Source organism: Balaenoptera musculus, chromosome 10 (assembly GCF_009873245.2).
Source record: "Balaenoptera musculus isolate JJ_BM4_2016_0621 chromosome 10, mBalMus1.pri.v3, whole genome shotgun sequence".
Classification (NCBI taxonomy): Eukaryota; Metazoa; Chordata; class Mammalia; order Artiodactyla; family Balaenopteridae; genus Balaenoptera; species Balaenoptera musculus.
In genome coordinates, this window is record NC_045794.1 from 93,406,051 (window position 1) to 93,426,696 (window position 20,646).

Below are 20,646 nucleotides of genomic sequence, written 5' to 3' on the forward strand. Positions count from 1 at the left end.
AGGCTTGGAAGAGCAGCTCTGGACTCAGCATGCTTCTGTCGGGCGCTGCAGGCCCAGATATGGTAGCAAAGCACCAACCTCCATTGTCACTCCAAGAAATGGGCATGGCGTGAGAAGCACTGTTCTGAGCTCACAGGAAGCCCTGCTAGTCTCACGGAGGTGACCGGGGAGCCTCAGGGACCCCAGGCCCTGCATCTTGTAGAGGCCACTGACCTGAGCAGTGGGCAGTGCCACTCCTGGTTGAAGTGATCTCCTTCCTACATCCAGGCTGGTGGGGGCCTGGAGAAATTCACGAGGGGAGGGGAGTCCAGAACCCACGTCGACTGCAGAAAAGTTGGAAAGAACTGCTCAACAAGGGAAAAAGGAAAATGACCCAAAGGCATGTACTCTTGGGCTTATAGTCCAAATCTCACAGCTGCCCTCCCTCCAGAAAGACCTTACAAATCCCATGCCCACCAGCCACGTACGAGGGGCTTTTGGTCTATGGCTTGGCTTACGCTGGGGATCATGGTTCTTTGAAATTCAAATTTCATAAATCTTTGCCTTTCTGATATGCAAAAAAAAATGGCATTAAATTGTTTTAATTGGCATTATTTGAGAACTAGCATGTTTGCACATATTTTCATATTTCTTGGGTGTTTGTATTTTTTTTACTGATCTAAGCCCGTTAAGATCTTCATTGTGTTGGATGTCCCCTTTTTTCTGATTAAGCTTTAAAAACTATTTAGCTCCTGCCTTTCATAGATGGTGTAAATTTGTTTTCCTCGTTTGTGGTTTGTCTCTTAATTTTGTACATGACGCTTTTGGGTGTATTCAATGTAGACTTGTCTGGGTGATCAGATAGGTCTACGGGTGAACTTCTTCACGCTTCCACTTTGGGTGTCAAATTGACAAAGCCCTTCCCCACTTCAAAATTGCATTTGTCCAAAGTTATATTTTTTTCTGGTTCTTTTTGTGTTTCAAGCTTTTCATGTGACGTTATAGTGATTTTGGAATATATGCATGTGAAACGGAGAGCCAGTTTTATGTTTCCCCTAAACGAGTCACCTGGGTGTTCTGGCATCATTGATTGAATTGCCCATTCTTCGTCCATGTATCTGAAAGGTCACATTTATGATATAGAAAATCCATGTGTATGCTTAGTCAGTTTCTAGGCTCTCCTTTTTATTGTTGTCCTCTCCATGGCACCCCACCATTTTAACTGTTCTAGCTTTATAGTATGTTTTAATAAGTGGCAGAGCAAATGTTCTTGTTCCTTTTGTCCACAAATCCCTGTTCATTACAGCATTGTCTGTGGTCGAAGAAAATGATAAACAATTTAAATCCTCACCAATAGTGAAATTAATCACAACATTTGAGTCCATTCTGAGGTAGAATCCTGTGTTCAAAATGAATGAGGTGGGGGACTTCCCTGGTGGCGCAGTGGTTAAGAATCCGCCTGCCAATGCAGGCGACACGGATTCTAGCCCTGGTCCGGGAAGATCCCACATGCCGCGGAGCAACTAAGCCGGTTCGCCACAACTACTGAGCCTGCGCTCTAGAGCCCGCAAGCCACAACTACTGAGCCCATCTGCCACAACTACGGAAGCCTGCACGCCTAGAGCCAGTGCTCTGCAACAAGAGAGGTCACTGAATAAGAAGCCAGTGCACCACAACTAAGAGTAGCCCCCGCTCGCTGCATAGAGAAAGCCCGTGTGCAGCAACAAAGACCCAACACAGCCAAAAATAAAAATAAAAAAAATAAATTTTTTAAAAAAATGAATGAGGTGGACCTACATGCATTAGAAAGAAGTCCAAGATATGAATTCCAAAATGTCTGGACATTGTTAACTGAAAAAATTTCAATAAAATATTTTTATTATAAAACATTAAGGTGTGTATATGTGCTGGGATAGATGGGCAGGGTTGCTGTTTGAAAGCACAGTTGCCCTAAAGAGGATGGATTCTGTTCAACAGAAGGGCCTTCGGTCTGCTACAGTGAGTTAGGAGCAGTTTTGATCAGAACAGAAATGCTGGGGGTAAGAGAGTAAGAAGCAGGTGGTGCTCCCTGGACAAGCCAGGAGGGAGTGAGGAAAGGAGAAATACAGGCTGGGGGAGAGAAGTACAAAAGACACACTCACTCTAAAAAGAAGTATCCGTTGTAATCTGAAATTTGAATCTAACTGGGCGTCCTGTGTTTGGTCTCTAATGAGAGTGGAGAAATAAGAAAGAGAACGAATTCCCTGTAAAAATAGATGAGAATTAGTAAGAGCTTATGCCTGTCAGACCCTGCTCCATTGATTTAGGGGACCACAACCCTCTGAGACAAACGTTACCTTTATGATACTCTTTTTTGTTAAGTGGGGAAACTACAGCACAGAGAGGTTATATAACTTGCCCCAGGTCAACAAGTTGGTGGGTGGCAGAGGCAGGATTCGAACGTTGGCCCTGTGGTTCAGAGCCTGCCCTCGAAAGCAAGGTCTCCCACCAGAAGATCCACACTTGAATGCAAAATGATCCATGTTGCTTGGCAAGACAGAAAAGATTATAAACCGAGCAGGTTTGGTGGTGGGGGCAGATGGAGCCAGAGGTGAGCAGAAAAATTGTTTTTATTTCTTTGGGAGCTAAATATTAAGGGTGTGGGTTCTCACTCACTGATGTCCTGAGAGACCTTGCAGGTAGGACCCCGTCTCCCTCACCTGTCTGCCCCTGGGAACCCAGCCCAGAGCCACGCATGTGGCAAGGGAAAATTGAGGGGTTGTCACGGCTTGAGGGCTCCAGGAAGCTCTTCCCGAGATGGAGGGAGACATTCAAAGGACATAGTGGGGATGACAGCACAGGGGAGGAAGCAGAGCTGAACAGGAGAAGCTGTCAGCGCTTCCAGACCCGGATAAACATCCGACAGCCCACGGGGAGCTCCGGAGCCAAAAGGGCCCCACGATGGACAGAAGTGACCAGGTCCTAGGGCCCTCATAGTGTCAGTCATCAGCTGGGGTGCCCTGAGAAAAAGAAAGGAGCCAATGTTGGAGGCCGTCAGCAGCTGGGCTGCTGGTCCTTTCCTGATTGGGAGGCTGAACAGCGTCTGAATCTTTCAACGATTATTTATTACACAGAGTCATTGCCCCAACAGATGATCTGCTCCCAAAGGAAACCTTTCCATTGTTCTGAAACATTCATTTCCCAGCCGGACAGAAGTGGCCTGCATGCCACTCACTCAATCAATCACGGTTGGGCAGCCAGGGGAGGTGGTGTGGCCAAAGGGTTGAAATGCAGGTGATTTGGGCAACGTCATGGGCCCTGTGCTGCGGTGACCTCATCGCCCATATTGTTAATTTCTTGCTTATATCTTTGTGTCTCGATGAGACTGAGACCTCCCTGAGGCCCAGCCACCATCTGACTCATGACAGGCTTCACGCGGGACTCAGGATCCGACACAGTGTTTGTTGCTGGGGACACTCCGGAAACGTGCCAATCTTTCTCCTCCTCCCCATTGGGGTGACTCAGCTATTCCACTAAGGGCTGTGGAGGATGAAGAAAGTTGACTAGTTGCTGGGTGCCAAAACAAATACATACACCTACGGCCTGGGTTTCCGTAAAGACCATGCAACAACCAGCAAGAGGGGAGGTGGTTGGGTCTTTTCAACATTGTTTACAGCCTTGGGAGAGACACCAGGAGACTCTAGTGGCCTGGGAGGGATTATGCCTAGAGTGTAGAATCCGCTTCCCCTAAATGGTTGCCAGACTTAGTAAATAAAAAAATACAGATATCCAGTTAAATTTGAATTTCAGATCATCAACAAATAGTGTAAGCTGTTGATCTGAAATTCAAACTTAACTGGGTGGCCTGTACTTTATCTGGCAACTCTGTTCTCAGCTCACGTTTGCACAAGGATGTTCATTACAGCATTGCTCACAACTGAAAAACCTAAGAGACCATCCAAATGTCCATCAACAGGGGAATGGTTTGAATAAGTTTAATTAATTAATTAAGGGGTACATTTACATGGGGGTGAATACTAGGAAGCCACTAAAATGAGGAAGGTCTACTTATAACAAGGTTTTTCAAGAGGCACCACGTGAAAGCAAGCAGCAAGTTGCAGGCAGCACCTGAACGATGACCCCGTGCTGTGTGTCCTTAGAAGTCCTCTGGGGTGGGGTGGGGGGAGCAGGTTGTGAATGCAGGGTCTAGATCTTAGTGCCTTGTTAGTTGAATCACTGTCTCCCATAGACCTGTGGGTGTTGACAGTGCAGGTAAAGATCCCAAATTCTTACAGACCCAGGAGGAGGGTTGATTCAAAGCCACCCCAAAATAAATTTGGAAAGCAAGTGATAAAGTATGAGTAAAGGTTTTGACGTCTATGTAAAGATATAAAAGCAACTGTAACTCAAAAGCCCCCAAAGATGGATTTGATAAGCCTTTTGGGTTGGAGGGTGAGTCCCAGAAGAACACATAGAAGCAAAATGATATCCTCCCTTAACTACGGCATTGGGAGAGGCAAGATGATTCTCTTGCTCCTGAAAGTCAAAAGAAAGGAAAGATGGAGAAGAGGAGAAGGGGAAAAGAGAAAGAAGGAACCAGGGGTTAGTGGAGTGTTCTGTGACCCTACTTATCACTGAGGTTGATAGAGAACTTCACACAAGTGGTGTGGGCTATCAGTGGGGCCGGGGGGCATTGGGGAGAGATTGGGTCCAAGTCTGGATTGCACCGGATGTGAGATGAGGCAGAGTCCGTGTGCACAGCTGGGAAGGCCTGAAGGCAGAGGCTCCAGAAGGCTGGGTGCCTCTTGGAATGTAGAGAATTGGAGAGATGGGGCACGGGGATTGGAAGCAGGAGCGATAACTTCACTGTACTCAGGAGTGGGGCTTTGAGGCAATTGTACCCAAACAGCTCAGGACAGTGTAGCTCCAGCCAACACTGGGCTAGAGATGGTAGAAAAGGCGTTAGCAGCCATAATAAAGAGGCTCCACAAATCAATAAGAACCCAGTAGGAAAAATGGCCAAAGTACCTGAATGAGTAATTTACAAAAGAAATATAGATAGCCAATAAAAAAAAGAAAAAACTTACCCTCACTAATAATCAGGTATATTCAACTTAGAATGAGATACAGTTTTTAGTCACCAGATTGGCAAGTACTAGCAGGGAACTTGACTGGCAATATCCAGAACTGGGAAGGGTATGAGATATAAGTACTCATGCTGTTTTTAATAGACTTTATTTTTTAGAGAAGTTTTAGGTTCACAGCAAAACTGAGCAGAAAGTACAGAGATTTCTCATATATTCCCTGTCCCACATATGCAAATCCTCCACCACTAGCCACATCCCGCACCAGAGTGGCACATTTGTTACAATCGATGAACCTACACCAACACATCATTATCATTCAAAGTCCAGAGTTTACACCGGGGTTCACTCTTGGTGTTGAACATTCTATGGGTTTGGAAAAGCATGTAATGACATGTATCCACCATTAGAGTATCATACAGAGTAGCTGCACAGCCCTAAAAATCCTCTGTGCTCCGCCTATTCATCCCTCCCTGCCCCCTGACTCTTGGCAACAACTGATCCTTTTACTGTGTTCATAGTTTTGCCTTTTCCAGAATGTCATATCGTTGGAATAATATAGTATGTAGCCTCTTCAGACTGGCTTTTTTGACTTTGCAATATACGTTTAAGTTTCCTCCATGTCTTTTCATGGCTTAATAGATCAATTTCTTTTAGCATTAAATAATATTTTATTACCTGGACGTACCACAGTTTATTATCCATTCACCTACTGAAGGATACCTTGGTTGCTTCCAAGTTTTGGCAATTAGGAATAAAGCCGCCATAAACATCCATGTGCAGGTTTTTTGGTGAACATAAGTTTTCAATTCCTCTGGGTTAAATACCAAGGAGCATGACTGCTGGATCACATGGTAAGAGTATAGTTAGTTTGATAAGAAACTGCCAAACTGTCTTCCAAAGTGGCTGCACCATTCTGCACGCCCACCAGCAATGAATGAGAGTTCCTGTTGCTCCACATCCTGACCAGCATGTGGCGTTGTCGGTATTACGGATTTCAGCCGTTCTAATGGGTGTGTAGTAAGTAGCTCATTGTTGTTTTAATTTGTAGTTCCCTAATTACATTTGATGTGGAGCATCTTTTCATATGTTTATTTGCCATCTGTACACCTTCTTTTGGGAGGTGTCTGTTCAGGTCTTTTGCTCATTTTTCAGTTGGGTTATTCATTTCCTTATTGTTCAGTTTTAAGAGTTATTTGAACAGTTTGGATAATGGTCCATGATCAGATATGTCTTTTTCAAATATTTTCTCTCAGTCTGTGGCTTGTTTTTTCATTCTCTTGAGCAGATACTCTTATACTATTCTGGTGGGAAGTAGTTTTTTAGACAATACGGAGCAAAATGAAAAATGCATACCTTTTGACCTTGCAATTTTGTTTCTAAAAATATTTGGGAAACATGACCAAAAAGATAGGTATATAAATGTTTATTGCAACATTGTTTGACTTTCAGGAACAGAAACCACCGAAGGCAACAGTGTGTTCCCTTAGCCTGGGGTAGGGAGAGATGTGGATGTATGTATTACACCCCGTGGAATACTATGTAGCCATTAAAAAGAAAGAATATTATGGAAAGATCTCAAAGATACATTAACTGGAAAAAGCAAGGTCCAGAACAATCTGTTGAGTAGAATCACATTTTGTAGGTGGGGGGCCTGGAAGGAAGTAGTCAATCTAAGCTCAAGTTTATAAATGCAAGGGGGCACTTGGCAAGAGCACAGAGCAACCCACAGCAGGGGTTTCCTCTGGTGAGGAGATGGAATCAGGACAGTTTTATTCTACACCCTTTCAAACTGACTTTTTAAAGTTTAGGTGTTACCTGTGTAAAATAAAACCATTATTTTAAAAATTATATTATTGTATCAAAAGCAAGGGAAGTGAAAAAGAAAAAAAGAAAGAAAATCAAATATCTATTTGTTATCACCATAAAAGCAGAGAGCCATAAGGTCAGGATTCTCAGATTGGATTACATGTGTTTTAATGCAGCTCTAGCCTGTTTTCAAGACACACACCCACACAAAGGGATTGAAAGTTGAAAATAATAGGATGGAAAAGGCAAATGCTAATAACAACAAGAAAATGCAGATGGCAGTGTTAATATCAGATTAAACAATATTTAGGGCCAAGTGTATTAAATAGGACAAAGAAGGATATTTACAATAAAAATAAATAACAACCTTGAAGATACAATGATCACAAACCTTTTAAAACTGAATGGCATGGGATAATCCATAAGGCAAACCCTTATAAATTTAAGACAATCTGATAAAACTAAAATCTCAGTTGGCAAATGTAATATACTTGCTTCATATTTGGCAGATCACATAGATAAAATATAATTACAAGGATTCAAGGAACTAGCCCGGTACAAGGCACAGAGTAGACACTCAACAAATATGGGTGAGTGAATGAGAAAAATTATTTAAGAGCTGACACTTAGATAACATTTGTTTTTTTTTTTTTTTTTGATAACATTTGATTTTATACCAGGCACTTTACTCTCTTAATCCTCCTGGGCACCTTGCGAGACGTGTATGATTATCGTCCCATTTTACAGATGAGGGAGCAGAGGCACAGAGAGGGTTGGGAACTTGCCTAAAGGTACTAAGTTGCTGAGTTGGGGTTTGAACCCAGGCAATCTAACTATAGAATCAGAGCTATTTCCCTCTACTGCCTCTGGATATAACTTATATAAAACAATAATTAATAAGTGAGATTATATAGGTGAATAAGTATATTTGTAACTGTATAATATACAATATGTATATAATATATAAATAAAGATGATCTTTTCTTGCTTTTTTCTTTTATTCCTAGGGAATAGATAAATAGATGAATGATAGATAGCTAGGTAGATAGATAGATATAGATGAATCAATCTACTTAGCCACAAGGAAAGTTTAAAGAAATTCCAGAGAGGAGGAATTCTGTATTGTATCATGGCTACATTTTCTGCCACAATACAATAAAACTAAAAATCAGTAACAGAGGGGAACAAAGAAGAATCTTGATTAGTTGCTCATAATTAATCTTAATTGCAAGCAGTTTCTGCCCACTAATGGGCAGAGGTATAGCTCTTGTTTGAGCCCTTGCTTCTACACCAAGGTCCTCAAAGTACCGTCCCCAGACAAACAGCATCAGTATCACCTGGGAACTCCTGAGAAATACACCTAGGGGTCGCACCCAAAACCTACTGAATCAACAACTATTTTGCTGTAACAAGCTCTGCAGTTGATTCTGGTGTATGATAAAGGTTGGGAACCACCGCTCTTTACTACGGTGTCTCCTCTGACACACGGAAAGTTCTGGGGAAGGAGCCAGGGGATGAATGGCAGATGCAGAGCCTCAGCTGAGTCAGAGGAAGCAGCTAGACCTCTCCAGGCATGCTGTCACTCCTCAGTGGTGCTGGATCCTGCAGTGGCTTCACCCTTTGAAGATCTGAGTTATACTTTGTCCCTCACACTCAGCCTGGCATGGGCATCTTGACCATGGTAACTTAGTTCCAGGAGTTTGCCCTGGAGAGGTACCTGGCATACTCCAAAGCTGGAGGGGAGGGAAGAGTCACCTACACACTTCAGGATGAGGAGCCTCTTGGGCGGGTAGGAAGGCTGGGCACACATCTCTCTGGGGTCCCCTGGGATCAGGATAGGGCTGTTGACGGCAGGAGGCACAGGACTGGCCAGAGGGGGCTAGGGAAACTGGTCCATACTTGGAGGGAGATCCACATAGCCCTCAAACTCTGGCTTTAGAGGGCCAAGGATGCAGGGAGCCCATCACCCAGTCCAGGACAGAAGTAGGGGTTCTGGTCTGAGGGGAGGCCCAGAGCAGGGGCCTGGGAGGCAGATGGGGCCCCTATGGGCAAAGTGAACATCAGATCTGCAGTGGTGACGTAACCAGTGGCCACAGTGCCTTCCTCAGGACCCCGAGAGCCAGTGGGCAGACCTGGGGGGGCCCTGTCCTTCGGGCCTTGACCACCCACCATCACCCCAGGCTCAGGAGGGGCAGGGCCTGCCCCTGACTCCAGGGAAGGGCTCTCCTCGGTGCCTGGGCTGGACCTCAGGTCCGCATCCCGGGCTTTGCCCGGCCCCATCACCTGGGCCAGTGGGACCAGCTGCACCTGCCCCGCTGTGGGCAGACACAGGTACTCCAGGGACTCTGGGGGCTGCACTTCCTGCTCACGCCTGTCCGTAGGGGCCCCTGCTGGCCCACGATGTCAGGCAGGGAGCGGCTGTGGGGCGGCCCCAGGTAGGGGCCATTGAAATCAAAGCCGGAAGCCTGGCTCTCAGGCCTGCTCAAGGGGGTGGCCAGCTCTGGCGGGGGCCGGGGCGGCTGCTCCGTGGGGAGGTCCGAGGTGACCAGAGTCATGTCAGGCTCAGGTGATGAGTCACAGGCATCTTTAGGGTCCTCTGTGGTGAAAGGTGACACCTCACTGTGCCTGAAGTCTACAGGGGACACCCTGTGGGGAGAACAAGGGCAGGGACATCGGCACCACCCTGGACAGATGCCTCAGCTTGTGCACAGGGAGCCCTGGGGTGGGATGGAGGCCGGGCTCCCCCCAGAGCTCACAGAAAACGCAGAGCAGGGTGAGGGAGCCGGCCCGGAACAGGCAACGGGCGCTCCTTCAGCCTCCCTGTGGGTCTCCCCCTCCAGCCTCCATGCTCTCCTTCAAGGTCACGCTCTGCCAGCTGTGGCCCCTCCCACCTCCCGCTCCTTGCCGTCACCCAGCGTCAGCGCCCAGCCTGGGCCCGGCCATGCCCTCGGCCTTCACCTGCCCCACCTGCGGGTGAGTGGTGAGCCGGCCGCTCAGGTGCTGAGGCCACGAGGTTTCGCAGATCCTCTGCCACCCAGTGGGGCCGCGGCAGCGTGGCGTCTCCCTGGGCAGCAGGGCCGGGGGAGGTCATCTGCCCCAGTCTCCTGCTTCTGGCCCCGACCCGCCCTAAGCTGGGAATCGGGAAGCTCTTCCCTCCATCCAGCCGGGGCACCTCTTGCTTTAGTGCAGCCAGCCTCCAAGGACCTGTTCCTGTTGAGCCCCAGGCCGAGGCCGCCTCCCCCGAGCCCCCGATGTGCAGGAGGGAACCACCGTCCCACCTCCCAGGGATCCCTCGCCCGACACTCACCCCTCCGGCTGAGGGCAGCTGCCACCCCAGAGCCCCCTGTGTGCGTGGCTCCCGCTGCCGACGACGCACATGCTGTGTGGGAGCCGGAGACCGGCGTGCCCGTTCTGGGGGGAGAGAGGGCGTTTGTGCCTGTGCGGTGGGGGCACCCCAGGAGGTGAGGTGGGGGCAGGGCCTTGAGGGTGGCGAGGGTTCGGGAGCCCCCAGACGTGGCGGCATCTCAGCATGGGCAGGACCGACCACGCCCTCCTGACACCAGGAACACAAGGCCAGAGAGGGGCTGGGACTTCGCAGGGGCCCTGGGACATCAAGGACGGGCAGCCTGTTCCCACGAGGACGCCCATCTGGGCTGTCCCTGTCTCCATGCTCACCCCTAGTCTCCTCCGCACTGGCCGTGAGACCCTCCCAAGGCAGTCCTGGCCCTGCCTGCCTGACCAAAGGGCTCCCGCTACCCACGTGCCGGCGCCCTCCCCGGGGTCCTCTCAGCCTCCCGTGCTGCGCCCCAGACTCACCGCCCACGCCCCTCAGGTCCCTTCTCCAAGGAGTCTTGTCTCCACCCTCCACTCGCCTTCTGCCAGCAGTGGCCTCTCCCACCTGCCACCACCCTCCATCCTCCAGAGCTCAGCGCTGCTGTCCTGTCCTGGGGAAGCCACGTGGCTTCCCACCATCCCCCCTGCCCCCGATGTGACTAAGGCTCTCCTTGCGCCACCCTGGGTCCTGGCAACCCCACGCCAACCCTCTCTGCTGCTCCACGGGAGTCCCCGCGGGTGGGGTACCCTGTGCATCGGGGGGGCCCAGGGGATCGCGGTGCTGGGCTTGCATGGGCCGGCCCGGCTCTTAGAGCTTCCCAGCCCCTGCCCTGGCCACATACCACCCCTACTCAGGGCCCACCGGAAGGGGAGGAGGACACGGGCTTGGGGACGTGGGCGCAGGAGAACAGGGGTCCGACAGCTCCGCCGCCCTCACAGCCTGCCCCTACCTGGAACAGGTGGCTCTTGCTGGGGCTGGGGATTTTCTCCTCCCACTTCTGGTTCAGACTGGAAAGACAGCAGGGAGGTGACCGCTGCCCAAGACCTCAGGGCAGCTGCCTCGTGCTCATGTACTGAGGTGAAACTAAAGCCCAGGGAGAGGGCAGCTTTGACCAAGGCCCCACAGGGTGTGAGTTGCAGAGCAGAGAGTGGAGAAAGTCAGCTGTGGGGTCCCTGGTATCGTCTGGGGCCCTGGGTAGCGCCCTCCCCCATCTTGGAGTCGCCTTACCTGTACCTGTAGATGCCACAGAAGCTCAGGGACACGAGCAGGATCAAGGTGCTGATGACCAGGATGAGCGCCAGGACCCACATGGACAGCACTTCCAGGCAGCCAGGAGGAAAAAGGAGCATTAACTTTCGGGGAGGGAAAGGGCTGGGGGCTCAGGAGATGAGGTGAAGTTGCTGCCTTGGCATGCAGAGGGGAAGAAGAGGCCAGAAACAGACTAAGAAGAGGAGGGCATTTGTCGGAGCCACCTGCAGTGCTGGATTGCTGGCAGGACACAGGGGGTTAGATCCTGTCCAGTAGCAGGTGTTGCTGTAGGTGGGCAGTGACTGCAGCCAGGGGCAATCATAGGGCACTTCCTGAAGGAGGCAGCATACAAGGTGGTCGTCAAGAACAGGGAGGACTGGAGAGGCCGAGACGGGGAAAGGGGTGATGGTAGAGGAACCAGAAGGTGTAAAGGCCCATCAGGGGCCCTCACAACTCTCCACTTGACCTCAAGCCCCTCAGAGGCTGGGTGCCTCCAGGACTCCCCTGGTCTCCTTCCCTTAGGTCCAGTGGCCCAGCCCTTCTTTCTGCTTGGCTGGGGTCCTCTTCCTCGTGCTCTTTCCCTGCTACGGCTGGCTGAGACTGGGGACCTTGCTGCCAACACTTTTTCCTCTCTCTGCCACCACCTCCCGGACCTTGTTCTGTACTTGTCTCCTGGTGACCGCTATGGTGATGGTGACAGATAAATGAAATTAGCAAGTGCAGATTGAGGGAAGATTGAGAAATCAGACCAAAGCTTTCCAATCCCAGGCCCCAGTCTGTAGTTCTTCATGGTAACAGAAAACTTGGGCTGAGTGGTCCCTGGGTAGTAGCTGCCACAAAAGCTAATGAAAGCATGGGCCATATTAATAGAGGGCTAAGGTCCAGGCTTAGGGAGACCTGCTGGTGAGACGTGCTCTCCTCTGCCCTCTCAAGACCTCACCTGCAGTCTGTGTTGCACACCAGGTGTCACTTTCTCATCTCTAATGACACCTGGCAGGGAAGGATGCTAGCCTGGGGTGGGGTTACATCTCATGTCCATATCATCCCCGCCCTTGCCCAGTGGGGTTGTGCCTGGAGGGGTGAGTGGGGGCCGGGAGGACATACCCCACTCAGTGTCCCAGGAGCTCTCCTCACTCCACTCGCTCCAGATCCCGTTGTAGCCTCGGGGGTCAGGTTTGACTCTCACTCTGGCCTGGTACCTGGTGGCAGGCTCCAGAGGTGGCAGGCACATGCTGTGGGCGTTCTGGAAGTCCTCTGTCTTGGCCTCCTGTGGGTGCAGGTGTGTGAGCAGGTGTGCTGAGGTCTGGTGCGTGTGGGCACAGCTATGAAGCCCTCCCGCCTCAGCACCCCAGATCTCCTGCTGCCCATCAGTCGTCACCTTGTAGTCACATCCCCAGATCTGAGGCGGCATCACTCCCACCGCGGAGGACCACACTCCAGTGCCCACAGAGGGGCGGCACCCAGACGGGATCAGGGACAGCACCTCTTGCAATGCGCCCCGTGACATATGACAACACCGAGGCCCAGAAACCCTGAGGAGTCAGTCACCATGTCCCCCCTCAGCCTCCCAGCTCCTCTTGGGACAGCCTGGACCCTAATTATGGCCTTCCCAGGAGTGCAGTGCAGGATGACTGGACTCTGGACCCTTAGACAGATGTTCAGGAGCCCAGGGGCCACTTCCAGCTCCATCACTGACACACCCCCTTCTGGCCTCAGTTTCCCCATTTCCAGCCTGAAGGTCCGGGGCTGGCTCCGAGGTTTCTGAACTGGCCTCCGTGGAGCCCCAGGTTCTGCCCACAGGCCCTGATGGATACCTGGGGGCGGGGGCCAGATACTGAGTCCCAGGCTGGAGCCCTGCCCGCCTCGCAGGGAGCAGCTCTCCTCTTAGCAGCTGCACATTTGCATTCTGGATGAGATTCTCGTGAAGAAATGCCCCCTTTATGACTTTTGAAAACCCTTCCTCCAGCTGTCTCTCGTCCTGATGTCTACACCTCTTTTGCAATTCAGGGTCACGTGTTCATTTTGGCCAAGTTCGCATCACCTGTGTGAGTCTCAGTTCCTTCCCCAAGGGAAGGATAGTGACCTGCTGACTGCACAGGGGCATGACCGCCAAGTCCCAGTGGCTCCCGCTGACTGGGCACCTGCTGGGAGCCAGGAACCTGGCCGGTGGCACTCTCCCTGGTCTTTCTCGCTTCCCCCTTCCCCCATCCAGGCCACTCCTCGGGCACAGGCCCTCACCTCCCATGAGGCTGCTTCTTTCTTGTACTGGACCTGGAAGATGCAAGCTATGTGTTCATAGTTCATTTTTCCTTCTTTCCAGTGCAGGGTGTAGCCACCTCTGCCCTTGGTCACGCTGAGGGTCAGGCAAGCCACCTGGACTGCAGGGAGGGAAACTTTTAGAGAACGCTGTTTCTAACATTCCTCTGGTGGAACGTTCCTTGTGTTCCAGGCTGGTCACAGGTGCTCTCTCCACTGGTCCAGGACCCCAGGTCCCACCATCACGGGTCTCTGTGCCCCTACTTGGGGTGCCAGCATCTATCATGGCCAGATCAACTCCTCCCTGGGAGATGCTGAGATAAGCTGCAGTCTGTTGATCAGTAATGAGGTGGCTGGGTTACTGGTTACTCACAGTAGCTGAAGAAGCCGCATTTGACAATCTGTGCCTTTTACCTGAAATTGACGTGGGCTGAGTCAAAGTCACCACTTTGATAGCATCTGTTCCAGGCACCTGCCTTTTATGCTGCCTTGAGAAGGGGAGGTGAACAGAGTTTCAGGCCCTGGAACGGTGCCCTTCTCCACCCGTGGCTCCAGCCTGTCTTCGCTTGGCTGCCCCTCATGAGGATTTGCCGGGCATGGGACAGACCCCTGTCCTCCAGAGACAGGACACAGGTGCAGACTGCCCATCTCGAGAGGGAACTCGGAGGTGCTCACTGCGGACACACCATCCAGGCTCTGAGAGGCCCATCCCCTCATTAGTACTGGACACAGGCCAGGCTGTTCCAATGGCCCTGTGCCCACCCCTCCCTGAGGCTGACCCTCGGGGCAGGATTTGGAGCTGCCATGATGAAAAGACCAGAGAGAGGCTGTGGAAGAATAAACAAGGACCCCCGAAAGTATCCAGGTCCTGCCCTGGAACTTGCTACCTTACATGGCAAAATGGACTTTGCAGGTGTGATTAAGTTAAGGATGCTGTGATGGGGACACGATTATCCAAGTGGGCTCTAAATGTAATCACAGTGGGGGGAATTCCCTGGCAGTCCAGTGTTTGACTGTGCACTTCAAATGCAGGGGGCAGGGCTTCAATCCCTGGTCGGGGAACTAGGATCCCACATGCCCTGTGGTGTGGCCAAAAAATTTAAAAATAAATAAATAAAATTAAATTAAAAAAAATAATATAAATGTAATCACAGGGGTCCTTATATGCTGGCGGCAGGAGGGAGATTTGACTACAAAGAGAAGGCACTTGGCAGGAGCAGAAAGAGATTCAAAGGTGCTCCCCTGCTGGCTTTGGAGATGCGGGAAGGGCCAGGGGCCAAGGGATGCAGCTCTAGAAGCTGAAAAAGGCCAGGACGTGGATTCTCCCCCAGAGCCTCCTGAGGGACTGTGGTCCTGCCGACTCCTTGACCTCAGCCCAGTAAAACCTATTTCAGTCTTTTTTATTATTGTGGTAATTTGTTGCAGGAGCAATGGGAAACTAATACAGAAGCCGAGGATTCCAACCCAGGCTCTGCATTTGATGTGTCAGTTTATCCAGTTACCACCGGTCTCAGCGCCAGTTTCCTCATCTATGAAACAAAGACCACGGTCATCGCTCTTCCTCCTGCTCAGGACCAGGGTGAGGGCCACGGGACAGAATGGTGAGTCTGAGCTTTCTACCAGCTCACCACTGGCCCATAACTGGGATGAATGGTATCAGATGGGGAAATAGCTTGTTTACTGGGTCCAACAGGACAGCGCCAGCCTGATTTATCCCAGGACAACGGATCTGGGATCTCTTAGGGTTCAGGCTATGAAGAGAGGCAGGATCTCAGAAGGGGGAAGAATGCAGCCTCCAGAGTCAGACCTGGGCTTGAACCCCTGATCTCCTTCTTTCCATCGTGTGACTGGGGCCTCCCTTTACAGCCATAGAAACTGGGCATTAGCAAAGCCATCCACTGGGGAAGCCGGAGACTTCAAACTGGGTCTACCTGGCACACCTGCTGCCCTTAACCAGGGGCTGTGTCTCTCACAGTTAAAAGGACGGAGCATGGAACACTCTGCGATATTGAAGTGCTAGGCAATATGTACATGCACAACTGAATCACTTTGCTGTACACCTAAAACTAACACAACATTGTAAATCAACTATACTCCAATGAAATTAAAGTATTTGTTTAAAAAGTGCTAAGCAAATACAAGAGATTGCTTTTCTTTGGAATCATCAGAGTACAGCAGGGACAAAAATAATTATTATTGTTACTATTTAATTTTTAAATAATTAATTTAATAATTTATTATTATTATAAGAAGAAGAAAAAAAAGAAGATCCTATTTAGCTACATTGTTATTTTTTATCCCTGTTTTGCTTCAAAGGCCTCAAGAAGAAGGAACTCCTTCCTCCTACCCCTCACCCCTTCCCACACCAGCCCTGGCCCCTCCCTTCCCCATCCCCATCCTAAGAAAATCCATGGGGAGCAGATTGAGGCAATGAGGGAGGGGGGAGCCTTGGGGGGGGGGCAAAGGACAGAGAGCGGACAGGAGGTGGGGAGAGACCTGTACTGTCAGGCAATGTTTGTACCTTGATTCAACACACTTTGAGGGCCTACTGTGTGCCAGGTGCTGCTCTGGGGAACAAAGCAACGTCCCTGTCTTGACAAAGCTGACACGATAGATAAATATACGTCAGGTGGTGATAAGTACTGTGGGAAAAGAAAGTGGGGTGACCCATGATTTCTGGGTTGGGTGCTATTTTATATAAGCTTTTCAGAGAAGGTTTCATACAGATTGTGACATTTGGGCAAAGGCCTGAAGGAGGTGAGGGAGGAAGCCATGCAACTTGAGAGAACAAAGGGAAGCAGGTGCAAAGGCCCTGAGGCAGGGGTGTGCCCAGAGAGTCTCCCAATGTGGAGGAGGCCATGAAGCTGAAGTCAAGGGCCGAGGGGAGTAGGTCAGAAAGGTCTTGTGGGCTGTGACAGGGATCTTGTTATTTCCTCTGTGCAGGAGGGGAGCTCTTGGAAGCTTTGGGGTAGAGGAGGGGCATAATTTGGTTATGTGTTAACAAAATCAGATGGGCTGCTGATTGGGAAGAGACTGAAGGGACTGCAAGGATGGGAGAGGGAGACCTCACTGCACTAAGGCCTGCAGTAGACACATGGTCCAATTCTAGGTGTATTAAAAAGATAGAGGTGACAAAATTTGCTGGGAGACTGGATGTGGCATTTGAGAGAAAGCTGCTATGATGAGGAGGATCCCAAGGTTTCTGGGTAAAGCAACTAAAAAAGATTTACCATTTAGGGAAGTGGGGAGGATATGGAAAAGCAGGATAAGAGAGACAAGGGATGTTCATTATGGAGCATGTTAGGTGTAAAACAACACTGGACATCCCAACGGACATGCTGAGAGGGCAACTGAGACTGAGTGGTATCAGTTGCCAAAGGTCTGGAAACTCAGATTGAGAACAGAGAGCAAACGAATGGGGAAAGTATTTTCAGAATTGGACTGATATGTTATCAACCGCATCATTTATATATTTTTTGAGAATTTAAACATTAGACTTACTCCTGTTCAGTTTGGGTTGCTGGACTGCATTTCATGCAAAGTGACAGACATGAAGACTGGGCCATGAGGAACCCTGAGTTTCTACGGGTCACAAAGGAAACAGTGCTGTCACAAGACTCTCCATGCAGAAGGCTGGGGGCAAACTCACTGTTATCTGAGCTCTTTATAAGTTTCTCTTCCTCCTTTGGTCGAACAGAGACGATGTACTGGCTGTGGTTCCTGGGGTCAGGCACGGGAATCTGGCAGCAGTGCCGGACATAAGGGCTGCTGGTCTCCTCTGTCTGCACTGGGGAACATTCTTCCTCCCTGAGGATCACGGCACAGGCGAGGGCAGGGGGAGGCAGGGCCACATGAGGGATGACACCTCCGGATGAACTGTGGCATCTGCTGGGCCCCCAGGGGCAGGAGGAGGCCTGGAGAGGGCTAGGCCTAGAGGAGCAGAGGGGACAGAGGCAGGGGACACTCACCTTGCACTGGGGCCGGACTTGTAGAAGAGGGTGAAGAAGACCGAGCTGGCCACCTCGGACCTCACTTCCCAGGAGCAGCTGAGCAGGGCAGCCCCGTCGAAGAAACACTGGAGGTTCTGGGGCTGGGACTCATTCCCTGGGAGGGAGACAGTCCCTCATTCAGTCCTCATTCATTCATTCCCTAACCCTCAGTCGGCCCACCATGAGGCTCATCACAGAGAGATTATGGGCATTGGGGCCAAAAAGACCAGGGGTTAAACTCAGCCCGAAGGGCCAGCTGTGTAAGCACAGCCCAGAGAGTGAATTCTGTGAGCCTTCACACCCCCCTGTGCAAAGCTGGGAGGGCATGTCAGCCTCAGGGTTTGGGAATTTAACACAATCACGTTGGTATGTCTGCGTATGGTGCAGCTCTCACGAAAACACAGATGCTCATATGCCATTGTGATTAAATTGTAATTGTTCCTCCACAGAAAGTGGGCAAGAAGCTGGGGCCCAGAAGTGAGTAAGATGCGGCCGCTGCCTCTGCAGAGTCACAGTAGGGACAGGGTGGGCCAGGGAAGTCACTCTGAACACATGACTCAGAGCCTCCGTGGATCCCACGGTGCGGACCCATGGACGCCTTCTGTCCAGGAGCTGTAATGAGCTGCCCTCCCCACAAGGGGGCGCCGTCCCAATTCCGACTCTGTTACCTGGCTGGGAGGCCCAGCGAACCTCCGTGCTCCACTGGCTGGGCCGTCCCGAGAGCCCCGAGCCCGGGGCCAGCCTGGTGCGCACTCGGGCCACATAGGTGCTGCTGGGCATGAGGTGCTCTGGCCCCAGGATGGCCCGGGAGGAGCTGGAGTAGATGGTGGGCGCGTCCTGGGGGAGAGAAGGGCTGCTGGAGCAGGGCCGGCTGGGCCAGGTCCCCGTGGGCACAGGGCACAGCTGGTGGCGTCCCTACCTCCCAGGAGTCCTGAAGCCGCCTGTAGACCACCTCAAACTCCAGGCTGGACAGCCAGTGGCTCTGGGAACCCCCATGGGCCACACTCCAGGACAGCAGGAAACCGTCCCCGGCAGCACGGATGTTGAGGTCCTTGGGTGCGGGGGGCTGCACTGCAGGGAGAGGAAGGAGAGGGTCCCTAAGGGGCTGGACGACTGTGTGGGAGGTTCAGGGCCTGCAGGGCCCACGTGTGGACAGAGCTGGGTTCCAGGCCAAGCACGGCCCCCACGGACTGAGCGACCTTGGACAGACCCCTCACCTCTGTGGGCCTCAGACCTTCATCTGCTACATTGTGAAGATTCAATGTGTATGTGAATGAAGATGTGCAGATTGCTGGGCGCACAGAACATAAGCTCTGTACAAAGTGCTGGCAGTTACACTCCAAGTGGAGCTTCCTTCTGTCCCCGCTGCCCATGAGGAGCTCTGTGTGGCCTCCTTCCCAGCAGAGGGCGCTGTGACTCATGTTACTCCCTCTCCTGTCCACACTTTCTTATTTCCAGTGTCCAGTGTCATCCTGCACTTCTCAGTGCCCAGCAGACGTCTCCTCCTCGAGAACATTCTTGGACCCTTCCCCCAGGCAGAATCCCTTGCTCCTTTTCCTGCCCCACCATAGCCCTTTGTATGATCCTTATAGCCCTGGAGGATATAGATGCTTCCACATCTGTCCCCTCAAGTAGTCCAGGAGCTTGTGGATGTCAGGGGTGGGGTCCTGACCCCCTTGCCTCTCCCCAGGGCCTGAGATGAGTGGTTCATTGAATATGGGGACAAAGTGAATGAATCAATGAAGGAATCAATGAATGAGTACATGTAGGTCCACCTTCAGAGACTTTTCATGAAATCATTCCATCACAAACAGCAAGCAGACACCTGCTGGGACCTACAGGGTTGGGTGCGCAGATTCATCCATGAATGGCATGGCTGCAGACTTCCTGAAGCTTCTATATCTGAATGCTGAGAGATGACTTTCCAACACAAAAAATTCCATAAGAGCCAAACGAGATGTCAATATTCTATGCCGGACAGGGGACAGGGCATGATAGAGCGTGTCAGAGCTGGAGCCTCAGAAAATCTTCAGCCCAGAATGGCAGATCTAGAGCACCGCTGCCCCAGCCCCAGCCACAGCAGGCATCACTAATCAATCACGCACTCCTAGCCCCTGAGCCTGTCATGCAGTGGGACTCCTTGTCAGCCTGGAGCTCTAGGAAGCTGCTCCCAACTGAACAGACTGGGAAACCAATGGAAAACCTATTCATCCAACCTGAGAGATGTAGTCCACGAGCTCATTTCACAGATGGAGGTGACAGAGGAAGTGAAATATCCAGATCTCCACATGTGTAGCTTCAGAGCAGATCAGACACACATATGTCCCCTCCCTGACTCACTGCCAAGCTTTGGGGGCCTAGAACTGACATCCTGACTTAGGGCATGCTCTAGGAGGCCAAGCACTATGGTGCCCCATCCCTGAGTTGTCTGGTCTCCTCCACCATGAAGCCTTCTCTGGTTATCAGACTGTAAGCCCAGTGGGGGCAGGGATACTGCCTGAGCACTTCAATGCTCTCCTGGCCTATGTAGGTGCTCAGTGAAGGAGCAAATTAATGAATGAATCCCTTCTACTCCCTATGATTTGCGCTTCCATCTTCTTTTTATGGTCTGCTCACTCCAACCTTGCTCTCACCTCCCACCTTAAACCTCACCCCCATGGCGCGCTTACCCTCACCTCTCCCGGCTTCCTCACTCATCTGACCTGTGATGCTCTCTCCCCACTCTTATCTGGAGCAAGGATTGTTAAATTTTGGCCCGAGGGACAAATCTGGCCCAGGCTTGTTGGGAGCTGAAAATGGATTTTTACATTTTTTTAAGTTTTTTTTTTTTTTAAATCAGAAAAATATTGTGCCACACATCAAAATTCAATGAAATTCAAATTTTTGTCTATGAAGAAAGTTTTATCAGAACACAGCCAACATATTTTTTTTAGTTTTTAAATTTAATTTAATTTTTTATACAGCAGGT

The 20,646-nt window shown here is 50.9% G+C and overlaps 1 protein-coding gene across 1 annotated transcript; it reads right to left on the reverse strand.

Moving 5' to 3' along the window:
* Window positions 1-8,484: 8,484 nt before the first annotated feature.
* LOC118902814 (cytokine receptor common subunit beta-like) lies at window positions 8,485-20,336 on the reverse strand. The gene is given in 13 exon segments (XM_036867475.1): window positions 8,485-8,798; window positions 8,801-9,208; window positions 9,211-9,497; window positions 10,159-10,262; window positions 11,135-11,192; window positions 11,413-11,503; window positions 12,538-12,700; window positions 13,672-13,811; window positions 17,339-17,496; window positions 17,658-17,793; window positions 18,347-18,515; window positions 18,598-18,749; window positions 20,312-20,336. Coding segments are annotated over 13 exon segments (2,205 nt in total).
* Between the last annotated feature and the right edge of the window lie 310 nt (window positions 20,337-20,646).